The 12,943-nt window shown below is 34.4% G+C and overlaps 1 protein-coding gene across 2 annotated transcripts in view; it reads left to right on the forward strand.

Annotated features, from left to right (window-relative positions):
* UBL3 (ubiquitin like 3) overlaps positions 1–12,159 on the forward strand; it is a 68,968-nt gene extending 56,809 nt beyond the window's left edge. For both annotated transcript variants that reach the window (XM_038573357.1, XM_038573358.1), the window contains exons 3-5: positions 2,883–2,969; positions 8,804–8,881; positions 9,197–12,159. In XM_038573357.1, coding sequence (XP_038429285.1) covers positions 2,883–2,969; positions 8,804–8,881; positions 9,197–9,249 — 218 coding nt within the window. In that variant the 3' untranslated portion in view covers positions 9,250–12,159. The remainder of the gene's footprint in view (positions 1–2,882; positions 2,970–8,803; positions 8,882–9,196) is intronic.
* Positions 12,160–12,943: the final 784 nt, after the last annotated feature.

The following is a 12,943-nucleotide window of genomic DNA, read 5'->3' on the forward strand; positions in this document are numbered from 1 at the left end:
ATGAATATAGTACTGTTGAGTTTGGCATGCCTGTGCCCCTGCTTGTTGTATGAGGACCCAGTTATCTGCAGATTCACCACAAAACCTTCATTCACACAGTGTACCCAATTGTCATTTAGCCTTCACTTAGCAAGAATGCATTGTTTTTATATTTACTCAACCTCTGTTCTTTTCTTATTAACCTCTTGACAATTAAAGAAGTACTGCTTAGCGCCAGTACAATCATAAACTGCATATGTGGGCAATAAATCCAAGACTGTACTTGATTATAAGTTGATTTTTTGAGTTATCTAGGTAATCTCTTCCAGATTATCATTAAAATATAAAAATGATTTAAAAATTCTCAAGGACTTTCAGACCCTAAGAACATGGCTTTGTTGTTCATGAACTCAGGATTTGTGGACCTGCATTTAAGAAATACTAATTTGGACTAATATTTTCAGATGACTGGATCTTTCTTCCTTTGGTAACCAGGGACTAGTCAATATTTGTTCCTAAATCAGAGAGGGACTAAAGCGAAATGTTGGAGGTAAGAAGGAATTTCAGAAAAGCTGAAGTAGACCAAACTTGGGGCTCTTAGAATATGGAATTTTCCTTGTAGGCAGGCAGTATAGATGACTGTCAGTAGGAAAAACATTTTTAAATACCTAATAGTGATGTTGTACAGAATATGATCTAGAAGATTACTTTTGTGATTTTGGGAGGAGAAGGTAAAGATCGGTTTTGACATTTATAGTATGGTAGAAAAGATTACATACACAAGACATAAAAGGGCAGTTCCTCTCAAAAATTTATTTTTGGGGGCAGCTTTATAACTTCTGGTTAAAAAAATACATACCTCTTAATTCCTTAAAAATCCTGATTAATAGTAAATAAAGGTAGGGCTCAAGTGCAGGTGTATGCCATAAATAGTGTCCCAAATGAATGAACCAGCCATCTATCAGCATTGGAAATTGTATCAATCCCACATTATTTATTTTCACCTGCAAATTTTTGAGCCCAGCCTTTCCTAAGTTTGCCACTTCTACCCAGCAATTTTAGACAATGCAGGGAATAAAAATAAAGTTTTATATTATATAAAATATTTAAATTAAAAATCTAGTTCTACATTTTATCTCATAATAGGTCAGCAAATGTTAATATTTGTTGGTGCTAATAATGAAAGTATAGTAAATACTAAACCAGTAGGAGAAAACATGTACAATATATTTTTGGAAAGAGTTAGTTTTTCTTGGTCTACTCTTAGGCAATTTAGTGGAATATAGTTAATAGGTGGAATAGCTCTTACCAGGTCAGAGGTCCAAAAAAATATACTCTAAATATATGTTACTAGTTGTTGAAATTCCTCCTTAAAGCCTTGTTCTTCTATAGGTCTCTCTAAATCTCAGATCCTCTGAAAGGTAAAAGTAGATAGCATATTAAACCAAATGAAATATGTGGAAGTTACAACACTCTGTATAAAATCATGAAGTATGGTAGCTCCAAGTTTTTGCCTCTTGAAAAAATACTTTAAATATTTTTATAATTTTTTTCCAGTTAGTTAGACACTGACATTTGTCCTTATATGTATGGACACTTCCATCTTGACCAGAAATAGTCTGTTAAATAATAATTTGGGGTGCAGTGAATTCAAAGTAATCCATAGTAAAGTGTTGTTACAGGCTTAGTTGATCTTCCAGTAAAAAGGGACCTGGGAGTGCTTATTGTCTGAGGCAGCAGAGGCATGCAGGGGGCTTGGAAGGGGGAGGAATGGCCAGGCTGATTCATTTGGCCTCCTCTCCCATTTCTGTTGTGCTGAGTCAGTGGGAGAGATACTTTTATCACATTCATATTCATCATTTTGAACACTCAAAAGGAAAAGTGCTCTACTTCTTTTCTGCCACTTCTCTTTAGGATATTTAAACTCATCCTTCTGTTGACAGCTCCTGACAATAGGAGCTTCTGTAGGAAACAAACATATCATACTAGAATTCTTGAAAAAGATGATAATGGAATTCTCAATCTTTGTGACAGTCAGAGCTTAAATTATTATATCTCCCAGCTAGTGAAATTACTAACCCTTTACCCTATCACAGTATCAGTGGATATGTTAAATAATGTTAAATCATTATTTTAACAGTAGTATTCCATATTTCACTATAGCATAAGTTGTACACGAAATATTCTGTTACCCATCCTACTCACCAGTTTGTTTTTTTATTTTTCTTTATGTACTTTCCTAGCATATTTGTGTAGTATCTTCTAATATATGTTGTTTTCGAGTTTCTTCTTAATATTTTGGGTAAAGTGAACTTAAAGTTACATCTTCTATAATGTTTATCAGTTGGCTTCAGAAGACAAAGTAGTAATATTATCCAAAAGTAAACATTGCTATTTTTTTTTATTTTTTAAATTTGTGTTCTCTAGTTTTATTAAGGTATAATTTTTTAATTCTCTGTATCAGTATATTAAAACCTTTGTTAAACTTATTGTCTCTAGCTTCAAATACATATTTTGACAGTAAAAATATTGGAACATTATAATATTCTCTGTTAATTACTGGTAATAGTAATTAATTTTCAAATGACATTTCTCTTTACCTAGAATTAGATTTTTCCCAACTCATTTGTTTTGATTCTTAAATTTCAGGACTATGTTTTGACACCTTTAGTGTTCTTCAAGAAGCCAAACCTAGTCTTTCTGTGACTCTTACTATTTAATGAGAAGAACTACCAAGAACCAGGTCTACAATGATTGATTTTGACTATTTCAATTATTGCAAAGCTCCTCGTGTCTTCTTTGATGTGTTCTCTCTCTGATTTGCATCTGCATTTTTTGAGCAATGCAGTAATATCTTAACTCTGTCTTGAAATACACCTAACAAGTTTACTGATTCTTTTCAGACTGGGAAGAAGAGCAGGTCAGCAGTCCAAATATTCTACGACTTATTTATCAAGGACGATTTCTACATGGAAATGTCACATTAGGAGGTAACAAGGGAAAATAAGGGAAGGGAGAAGAAATGTGTGGGAAATATCAGAAAGGGAGACAGAACATAAAGACTGCTAACTCTGGGAAACGAACTAGGGGTGGTAGAAGGGGAGGAGGGCGGGGGGTGGGAGTGAATGGGTGACGGGCACTGGGTGTTATTCTGTATGTTAGTAAATTGAACACCAATAAAAAAAAAAAAAAAAAAAAAAAGGAGGTAACAGTCACCTTTGTAATGGGATTTAATGTCTGTCTCATGGCAGCAGCATTCATTTGTTTAAATGTATTTGTCTGATTTTACCCCCCAAAAATGATAATTTCAAACTCATGAATTGTGCCTATTTTGGTAACTCTGTATTTTGCATTCTGTTAAATTTCATTTTAGCACTTTGATAAGTGTTTAGTCTCTTATGAAATAAACTCTATCTCATTAGGAGTCCATACCTATTATTTTGTAAATGTAATTTTATTGTACTTCTGGATACTATAAATTAGGTATGATATTTTTAAGTTAAAACCAGACACACAGAGCAGGGAAAGTATATGATCATTGATTTTCAGTTTGACTCTGATATAATTGACCATGGTGTAAGAACACATTAATGAGTTAGTGTGTGGTGTGGGGATTAAAAGAGCACATTTAGAACCAGGTTGTCCATGTATCCTGGTTCCATTCTGCTGTTTAACCTCGGAGAAGTCACTTGATGTTCCTTATCTATAAAATGGAGTAACAGTAGTGGCTACCTCCTAGGTTGAGAGGGTTAAATTATGTATTCAAGGCACTTAGAATAGTGTTTGGCACACTATAAATACTTCTTTGGTATCACTGCTCTTTATATGTGATTGGAGAGATGTAGCTCAATAGCACCCCCTCATGGGGGTACATTCTCTACCATCATCAGGGTTTGTTGTGTTTTTAGCACCTGTATTTCAAATATATTCTAATAATTAGAAACTTGTAGACAAATGAAGTGATCTACTTTAATATTTTTGTTTAAATATAGTCTGACTTTTTTTTTCTCTACACCTAACAATGAAATGTTTAATTTGTTTTTCCTTAAGGTAGGATATTTTCATTCATTCATTCAGCAAATATTTGTTTCTTACATGCCAACACTATGCTAAACAATTGGAGATACAGGGTTGAACAAGACAGAATGTCTTCCTTCAGGGTGCTCTAGTATTATGTAGTAGAAACAGATAAAACCCACTCAAAATACTAGGTGACAAGAGCTGTAGTAGAGGAATGCAAATGGTTAATATGACAGTATCGGGTAGGTAGAACACTTAATGATATAATTTCACTCATAACTTCGTTTCAGTGGCAGTATTATATAAACTAGTTTAAAAAGTGCTGCTGTCTACTAAGCTACATTTTAAATGTAGCCTTTTTTTTAATTTTCAAAAAATTAAAAATAGAACTACTGTATGACCCAGCAACTCTGTGTCTGGGTTTTTATCTGAAGAAAATGAAAACACTAACTCAGAAAGATATCTGCATCCTCTTGTTCATTGTACATCATTTATAGTAGATAAGATATGGAAGCAACCACTGTTTGTTGATGTATGCATAGATAAAAATGTCTCTCTCTCTCTCTCTCACACACACATACACACACACACACAGGAATATTATCCATCCATAAAAAAGAATGAAATCTTGCCATTTACAACAACATGGATGGACCTAACGAACATTATGCTAAGTGAAATAAGAGAAAGATAGATACCATATACTCTGTTATATGAGGACAATAGAGAAAAACAAACCAAGCTCATAGATACAGAGAATAGATTAGTGGTTGCCAGAGGTAGAACGTGGGAGAAATCAATGAACTGTGTGTGTATGTGTGTTTTTACTTAAATAAATTGAAGAATGAATGAATGATAGAAACTAAGCATTAAAATAAAATAACACTAATTTAACATAAAATAAGGAAGCTACATTTCCTTTGCACAACTGAGCAAAAGCCTAAAAATTTGTGACCTGCCACACATGGGCAGAGGATTCTGGTCTAGAGGAGCAGTCTGTGTTTTCCACTGGGCTGTTTTCCTCTACATTTGTTGAGATTGGGGGATATAAATTAGTTATTACAGACTATTGATCTCTCAGCAGGTTCACTCATCTCCAGGTAGATGACCCTCAAACCTTTTTTTTTTTTCCTGTAGATTGTTCTTTTCCAAGTATATATTACGCATTTGAAACAAATTTTAAAGAAGTAAAACTAAATAAATAAAATACAGCTGTTTTGGTTTGTTGCTCTTTTATAAAGTTACATTGACCAGCTCTCAGCTCCCTGGCTATGTTGTACATTCATAAGGGATGGGCCGTCTGTTAGTCTTTGGTTGTCTGTGCTTCACAGAAGCTCTTGTAATATTAATTGAATTTAATATCTTAGCTACATGAGTACACCTTGAGACTGTTTCCCTTTCAATATTTATGCATGTGAGAAATTTCCCAACAACTTATATCTTTAATTATCTTTCCGTCGTGGCCCCAGATTCTCAACTTTATATTAAATAAATATCATGGGATTTATGTTAAAATCAAACCATTAATTCATTCCCATTAAAGTATAAATTTTTACTAGCACTTTTTTGGAACTTATTTTTTGAATAATTAACAGATTGTTTTACTGTTAATATTGTCATTCTGTATTGCTTTCAATATTTTCCAAAACAAAACAAACTGCCTCTGGCTTTAGTGACTTAGACAAATAGCACAGAAGCATAACCTAGACCTTTCAGAACAATTAGTCTATCTGGATGTTTGATAAAGGTTGAATAACATTCAAGTATGTGGTTTTTTTGGTCACAGTTTTGCTTTTTAGTTTCCCCGTGTTCTCATATCTGGATAATAAAAGAGACAGTACACAGGGCCATGGTAACTATAAATACTTAAATGGCTAGTGAGGAGAAGATGTAGGCTAGCTTTGCACTGTTTGAGACTTGCTCTGTATAACCTTAAATTAGGCTTAGGACTAACGGCTATAAATCAAAAACAGGCAGATTACTATTCAATACAAGAAAGAATTATTTGAACGTGTCAAGCTGCCTAAAGAAGGAATAGACCACTGAGGGAAAAGAGTAAAATCTTTGTTATTGGTTACATACAAGCGTTAGGTACAGCCGTGGGTAGGGTTCAGTCATTTTGTGGATGGTTAAACCAGGAGTCCTGGGCATTCTTTGTCACTCTATGATTTTGTGGTTTTAGTAAGTCTTAGGTTTAATTTTTTTTGTTAGCAAGTTTCTTAAAACATAGCCCTGAATCCCTTTTGAGATACAACTTTTTAGTTCCATAGAATTTCAATCTACTAAAGAAAAGGTATGGTAACAGTCTTACTAAGGATAAAGAAGATCAGCTACAAATTTGACACTCAATACATTGGAGCTCATCTTTTCTCAAAATGTGGAGACTGGCATAAGAATCATCTAGGATACTTATTTTGAAATGAAGATTTCTGTGTCCTGGCTAGTTGGAGGAAAGCTCTCACTACCTCTCTCCTCCCCTCTTCCCTTCCTCTCTCTCTGTCTTCCTCTCTTCCTCTCCCTCTCCCTCCCCTTGTCCCCATTGAATTGAAATCCTGAGTGATTTTTATGCAGTGTTGAAAACTCCTGGCGTTGCCTGGGAGGCTCAGTCAGTTAAGCATCTGCCTTTGGTTCAGGAAATGATCTCAGCGTCCTTGGGATTGAGCCCCACATTAGGCTCCCTTCTCAGCAGGGAATCTGCTTCTCCCTCTCCCTCTGCCTCCTCCCTACTCATGTGCCTACACACTCTCTTCTCTCTCTTTCTCTTTCTTCGCTTTTTCAAATGAATACATAAAATCTTAAAAAAAAAAAAATAACTCCTGCTTTCGATATCCTACATAGTGTAGTAAGCAGAGGCTTCCACAGTGAAGGAAAGAGAAAGCCTTTAAATTCTTATATCCCTCTTCCTTTCCTTTCTTTGATACTGTTAGCATCAGTATCTACTATTTCCAGTTAAAATTCTGATGGAGAAGAAAAATAATAATCCCCATCAGTCAAATTTGTAGCTTCAAATGGTAAGCCACTCAGCAGCTTTCGGGCCTGTCCACATTTCTCTAAGTGTACTTCATTTCTCTGCTCACTTACTATTTTCTGAGATCCATCTTCTTTGCTTTCTCAAAATGACGATTATGATGAGGGTAATATTTACTGCATGTTTTCTCTGTGCCAAGCCCTGAACTAAGCACTTTCCTTGGATTGTTTTGTTCAATCAATACAGCTGTAAAGGGCAGATGATAGAATTATTTTCTCCCTATGGGTGGAGGAAACTGAGGCCAGGGGACAGGTAAATGACTCGCCTGTGACTCATCTCAGGTTGGCAAGTAGTGGAGATGAGATTTTCAAGCCAGATCTGGCTTACTAGAATCTAGGAGATGATAGGAGAGTGATATGTAGTTTTAAATTCAGTTAGTCTTTCCCAGCACATTTAATGAAAAATTTTATAATACTAAGTTTTATTTGCATTTTAATGTTAAATCAAGCCTAGGAGATTATCCAAAAATGGCCCTCTTCTTCTTTCATCATATTGTGTATTTATGGGCCATCATACTTCATTTGAACTTGAAAAGTTAAGAGAATAGACCAAAATACTGGCTGGCCAACTTTTTTAAGTAAGATGGACACTCATCTTGATAATGAAATATGAATATTATTGAAGATAATTAGGACTCTTTTTTTAATCTACATGTTAACCATCATCCTATAGAGCACAATTTAAAAAGCAGGTAGCAGGAGAATCATACTTGCTAAGTAATGATCTTAAGCATGCCTTAAGTTTATATAGTTAGTGATGAGAAAGTAGGTCTAGATGTCAGAACTGAGTCATCTCAATTATGGAAATAACTTTATAAGTTAGATATACTGGCTGCTTCTAATTTTATACAGAATAACAAAGAGATTAACCATGAAACTTAATGTTTGTATTTGCTTAAATGGTTCATGGATACATGGTTGTGTGTTATATTATTCTATGTCTGAAATATTTCATAATAAAATGTTTTATTATGAATGAGAAAAGCCTTTTAAATTAAGACTTAACTAGAAAACAGTGATTATTAATAATGCCAAAACAGTGATTTTCTTAAAGTAACCTTTTAAAGAAAATTACTTCCTCATTGAATAATACAGGGTTGAGAATAAATATGTAAAATTAAGTTTGTTGTTTGTTCTACATTATAGTGACCTCTTTGGTGTATAAGAATATTATTAAGTGACTGCATATTAGATAATTAGATTTAGAAACAAATATCTTTACTTTTCCCTAATCTAGGAAAGATATTCGCAGAGACTTTTTTAGTTCCTTTTCTTATCTGCACGTTATCTCCAATATTAATTAATTTTGTATTTTTTTCTTGTCCCTTTCCTTCAACAGTAGGGGTATCAGTGTCACACTAATGGCCATAGCTGGGTAGAATAATTTTTGAATTGTTTCTGATAATATTAACCTAATTTCATTTTGTAAGAGGTGCTCTAACTTGTAAGAAGTTCAGTCTGTATAAGAGATTCTATAAAAAGCAATCAATTCTTTAAATGGTTTCAATTCTGGGCAGCCCGGGTGGCTCAGCGGTTTAGTGCCGCCTTCAGGCCAGGGCCTGATCCTGGAGACCTGGGATCAAGTCCCGGGTCAGGTTCCCTGCGTGGAGCCTGCTTCTCCCTCTGCCTGTGTCTCTGCCTCTCTCTCTCTCTCTCTCTCTCGTCTCTCATGAATAAATAAATAAAATCTTTTAAAAAAATAAATGGTTTTAATTCTGATTAGTGATTTCAGTAGGTCAGTAAATATGTAACAGAATATCTTCTGCTTTTCCTATAGCATTAAAACTTCCTTTTGGCAAAACAACGGTGATGCATTTGGTGGCCAGAGAGACATTGCCAGAGCCAAACTCTCAAGGTAAGCTTCTCACTCCAGCTACAGAGATAGGCACTCAAGAATGGTTCCGTGTTTTTGGACCTTCTGAGGGAAAGGAAGTTTTCATTGTTTATGAACAGAGCTTGCTAAGCAAATAACCAGACATCCCGGAAATGGGCTATAATTAAAACAGGCTATAATTATAATTTTTTAAATTAAAAAAAATTTTTTAATTAAAATTTTTTAACTTAAAAATTGCAAATATTAAAAATAAGTCTTATTACTTTTGGATGCCACCCCTCCCCACCACCTAATTTGAGCATTTTTATAAACAAAGCTTTTCTGCATTTTCTTCAGGTCAGAGGAATCGCGAAAAGACTGGAGAGAGTAATTGTTGTGTAATCCTGTAAACACTGTCTACTACGTGTACCGTGATGTAGTCTTTGTCTTTCATGCTGCTGGAAAAGAAGAGACCCAACATTGCTTCAGAAACCCTTAGGAAGAGTCTGCCTGTAAATCCATGGAACTGAATGATCTCATGAACACTGTCATTTTCTCTCATCAAAGTGAAAAGAACCAAGAACATTTTTCACTACGATTTTTTATTTCTAGTATCTTTGTTTATGTTGAGCAGTTTTAAAATATATTGGTTTTTGAATGCTATCCATCTCCGGGGGCAAAGTTAACAAGTTCTCTTTCCTAGCGGAAGCCATTTTGCTGCCACAGAAATTTTCATCACCAGAACTAACAAATCAAGTGTTCCAAATATAGTTTGCACTAAAAAAGATTGACATGATTTTCTTCATCAGCAAAATTTACAACCTGGTTTATGGCACCTAGAAATGCTCAGAAATACAATTCCATACTGGAACACACTCAGCAATTAATGAAGTTAATTAGTGGGCCGACTGGAGAGGGAGAACTGGAAAAGAAACTGAGCTGTTGGGTGAATTCTATCAGAGTCAGCCATGACGGCCACACTGGCACAGAATACAAAACTGAGTGTGACTCTTTTCACTGCAACAAATGAAAAAAACAAAATGTGCCTGTTGTTTAAAGCACTCAGTGGAGAGCTGATGAAACGAATTGCTTTTCCTTTCACACACGCACTCCTCAGTCATGCGGTCACCGAGTGCTTGTCCACACAGCACAAAAGGGGTGCGAGTGCGCTTCCTAGCCTTAATGTGGGAGGTTCAATTCCATACTCATAGACTTGCATTGCCGCGCAGAGATAATAGAAAACCTCATTTACTCATCAGTTTTATGTATTTGAACATCAGCAAATTGAATTTTTCCATAATTATTGCTCATCTGTAACTGTGTCCAGTGTCACACTTACACATTAGCATTCAGGTGAATTCTTTAAATTAAAAATAATTCTCCACAGTAACTAATTTTGTTTCTTTATGTAGTTTGCATTTGGTATTAGTGCTTGCAATTGTATTAAAATCAAAAGCTGACTTTTAGGGCATACTACATGATGAAGGATGCCATTCTTTTGTTTTTTACCAATAATTTAAAAATTGATATGCTAAAACAATTTGCACAGCACTAAAGCATGAGCTAGTTTCATCTAAACCTGTACAAATATAAAAGATTTTATATTTTTTCGCTGGGAAGAAATTCTTCCTGGATGAAATTACAAATATGTGTAGAATATATTTAATAAAAAACTTATAAAATACCTAACTATAGAACTTAAATATAGATTGGCGTGTAGTATATAGAACAATATTCCATATAAATAACTTTAGCCTTTATAAAAATGAAGTTGCAGGCTGACATTATGTTCTGTACTTAAATAAGTGTCCATGGCCCTTAAAAACATCTAAGTGTAAATGGTTTCAAATGGTCAACTTTGTCTAAAGTTAATCAGGTTATTTTATTCATTGTCGATGCTTTGATGAAAAGGCTTTATATGCAGTAGATCTACGAAAATATTGTTCATACTGATCAGACTTAAATTTGTATAGAGCAGAGTTTTAAAACGAATGTAAATAGCACTAAACATTTTCTTTCTGCAACCTGTACTTAATAGATTCTTTCTGTAAACTAAAGAGAAAAAAATATCAGTGCATTTCAGTGGTAATTTTAAAGGTCTTGATTAAGTCGATTATTGTTTAAGCACCGTCTCAGCCATGTTAAAATTGTTTTCTACTTTTATTTCTGAATCTTTAAGAGATTTGTTTAATATTCTGTTGTTAGTTTCAGGAGTATTCACGATGTATCTTTGATATTTAACCTGGTTAATTTGTGCACAGAGCAACAATGGATAGCATTATGCAGTCTCTGTTATCACTAAAATGTTGTATTCAGATGTTAAATATTTATATGCTTTGTTGACTAGCTTAAATGTGAATTCTGTTAGTGTTGACTAAAGAGGAATCTGATAGTTACTTAATTGGGCAATTATGCCATTTATTTCTCTCTTCTTCTTTTGTAAAACTACTGGTAATTATTTTTAATACCTATTTTAATTCTAATTCCTCTTCTGTTTTTCCAAAGTTAAAGACTATCAGTTAATTTAGATTGAATTTTTATGATGGTTTAAAAAAATAATTCTCTATTGGTTTTCAATATATTTTTCTGTGTGTTCCCATGTTATAAATTTCCCTTTTACAAGACCACAATCTAAAGTTTGCAAAATGGGTGAACTGGTTCATTCATAGAGAAAGAATTATGTCACTTAATTCCTGATAACATTGTTGTGCAAAATGAAAAAAAATTTAAAATAGCAGTAAAATTATATACTGAAAACACCAAAAATTTAGATGCCTTAATAGTATATCCATGAAAATACTCAACTGTCCCTTTGGAAATAGTTTCTTGGACTGCCTGATGTCTGAAATATGATTAATCATATCCAAGGCTACCACTGAAGATCCCTCTGCCAAAAATAACAGCTCATTTACCAAGAGGTAAAGGCTGCATAGATCCAGTCATGTAAATAAAGCCTGAATTATGGGCCTGGGATACCTGCCCAGTGCTTGCTATCTAACTCACCTCTTTTACCTAAATTATCCTAGACTTTGTTAAGTGTTCCGGACAAGGCAAAGCTTTTCTTCTTTATTAAAACCTCAGCATGTCTCCTTGATCTGAATTATTTGCTTTCTGTTCAAGATAGGTTGTATCTTATCCTATCATGAAAAATAGAGTATCTAACATCGTCAGTCACATTAAATGAGGTTTTCTCATAACATACATTTATCCTTAGTTATGTGTCATCTTGACCAATGTTGCAGTAATTTCTGTTAGCTGATTGTGGTAAACAATGTTTAATGTGAAAAGAAATTAAAACTTTCTTCATCTGTTGTAGAATATTTTCTTCTTTTAAATGACTTCTATTTGTAATTTTGATGTATCTTCCTGTTATTTGTACTGCTTTTCTCTCTTATTCCCTTCCATTTATTTTATTACATTCTTCAGTAAAATCACACCGCACCAACCTTTCTTTTATTTTGACCAAAATCAAAGAGAAATGATCAAAATTTAGCATGCCTTCACACCATCCTTATTGGCCACTGACTGTCACAGGCATGTCTTCAATTTTTTCACATTACCATTTTGTAATACAGTCTCCTGTTAGCTGAACAGCAAATGTGTGGGAGGAGGGCTTGAAAGAAGAGTGCATAACCTGTGATTATGGCTGAAATCAAACTGCAGGCTGCTGGCTCCTATCCAGGCACGGTCTCCCTGGCCAGGGGGCTTTCTTCCCAAGCCCATATGTAACACCCATGAAGATCTTTTACAGACTTGGTGGGAAGGGCATGGCTTCTGGAAGAGCTCCCCGGCAATATTAAGTGAGAAACCTGTAATCCTTGGAGAGTAAAGTTTAAACCAGCACTAGAATATGAGAACGTTTCACTTTTTATTTGGTGGTCTTTGACAACGATGTCAAATGTTTGCCCTTTAATATTATTTTGTATGGTCTGCCTCTTTTTTCAAAATCATGACTTTCAAGAAATATAGCATAGACCTAAGAAGTCAGCAGTGGAGAAAAGGGAATGTCAGCCTTCTATGATTCAACCAATGAGAGAGGTAAACACACACACATTTTTTTTTAAGACATGTATTTATTTATTAGGGAGACATAGCATGAGCAGG

Source organism: Canis lupus, chromosome 25 (genome assembly GCF_011100685.1).
Source record: "Canis lupus familiaris isolate Mischka breed German Shepherd chromosome 25, alternate assembly UU_Cfam_GSD_1.0, whole genome shotgun sequence".
NCBI lineage: Eukaryota > Metazoa > Chordata > Mammalia > Carnivora > Canidae > Canis > Canis lupus.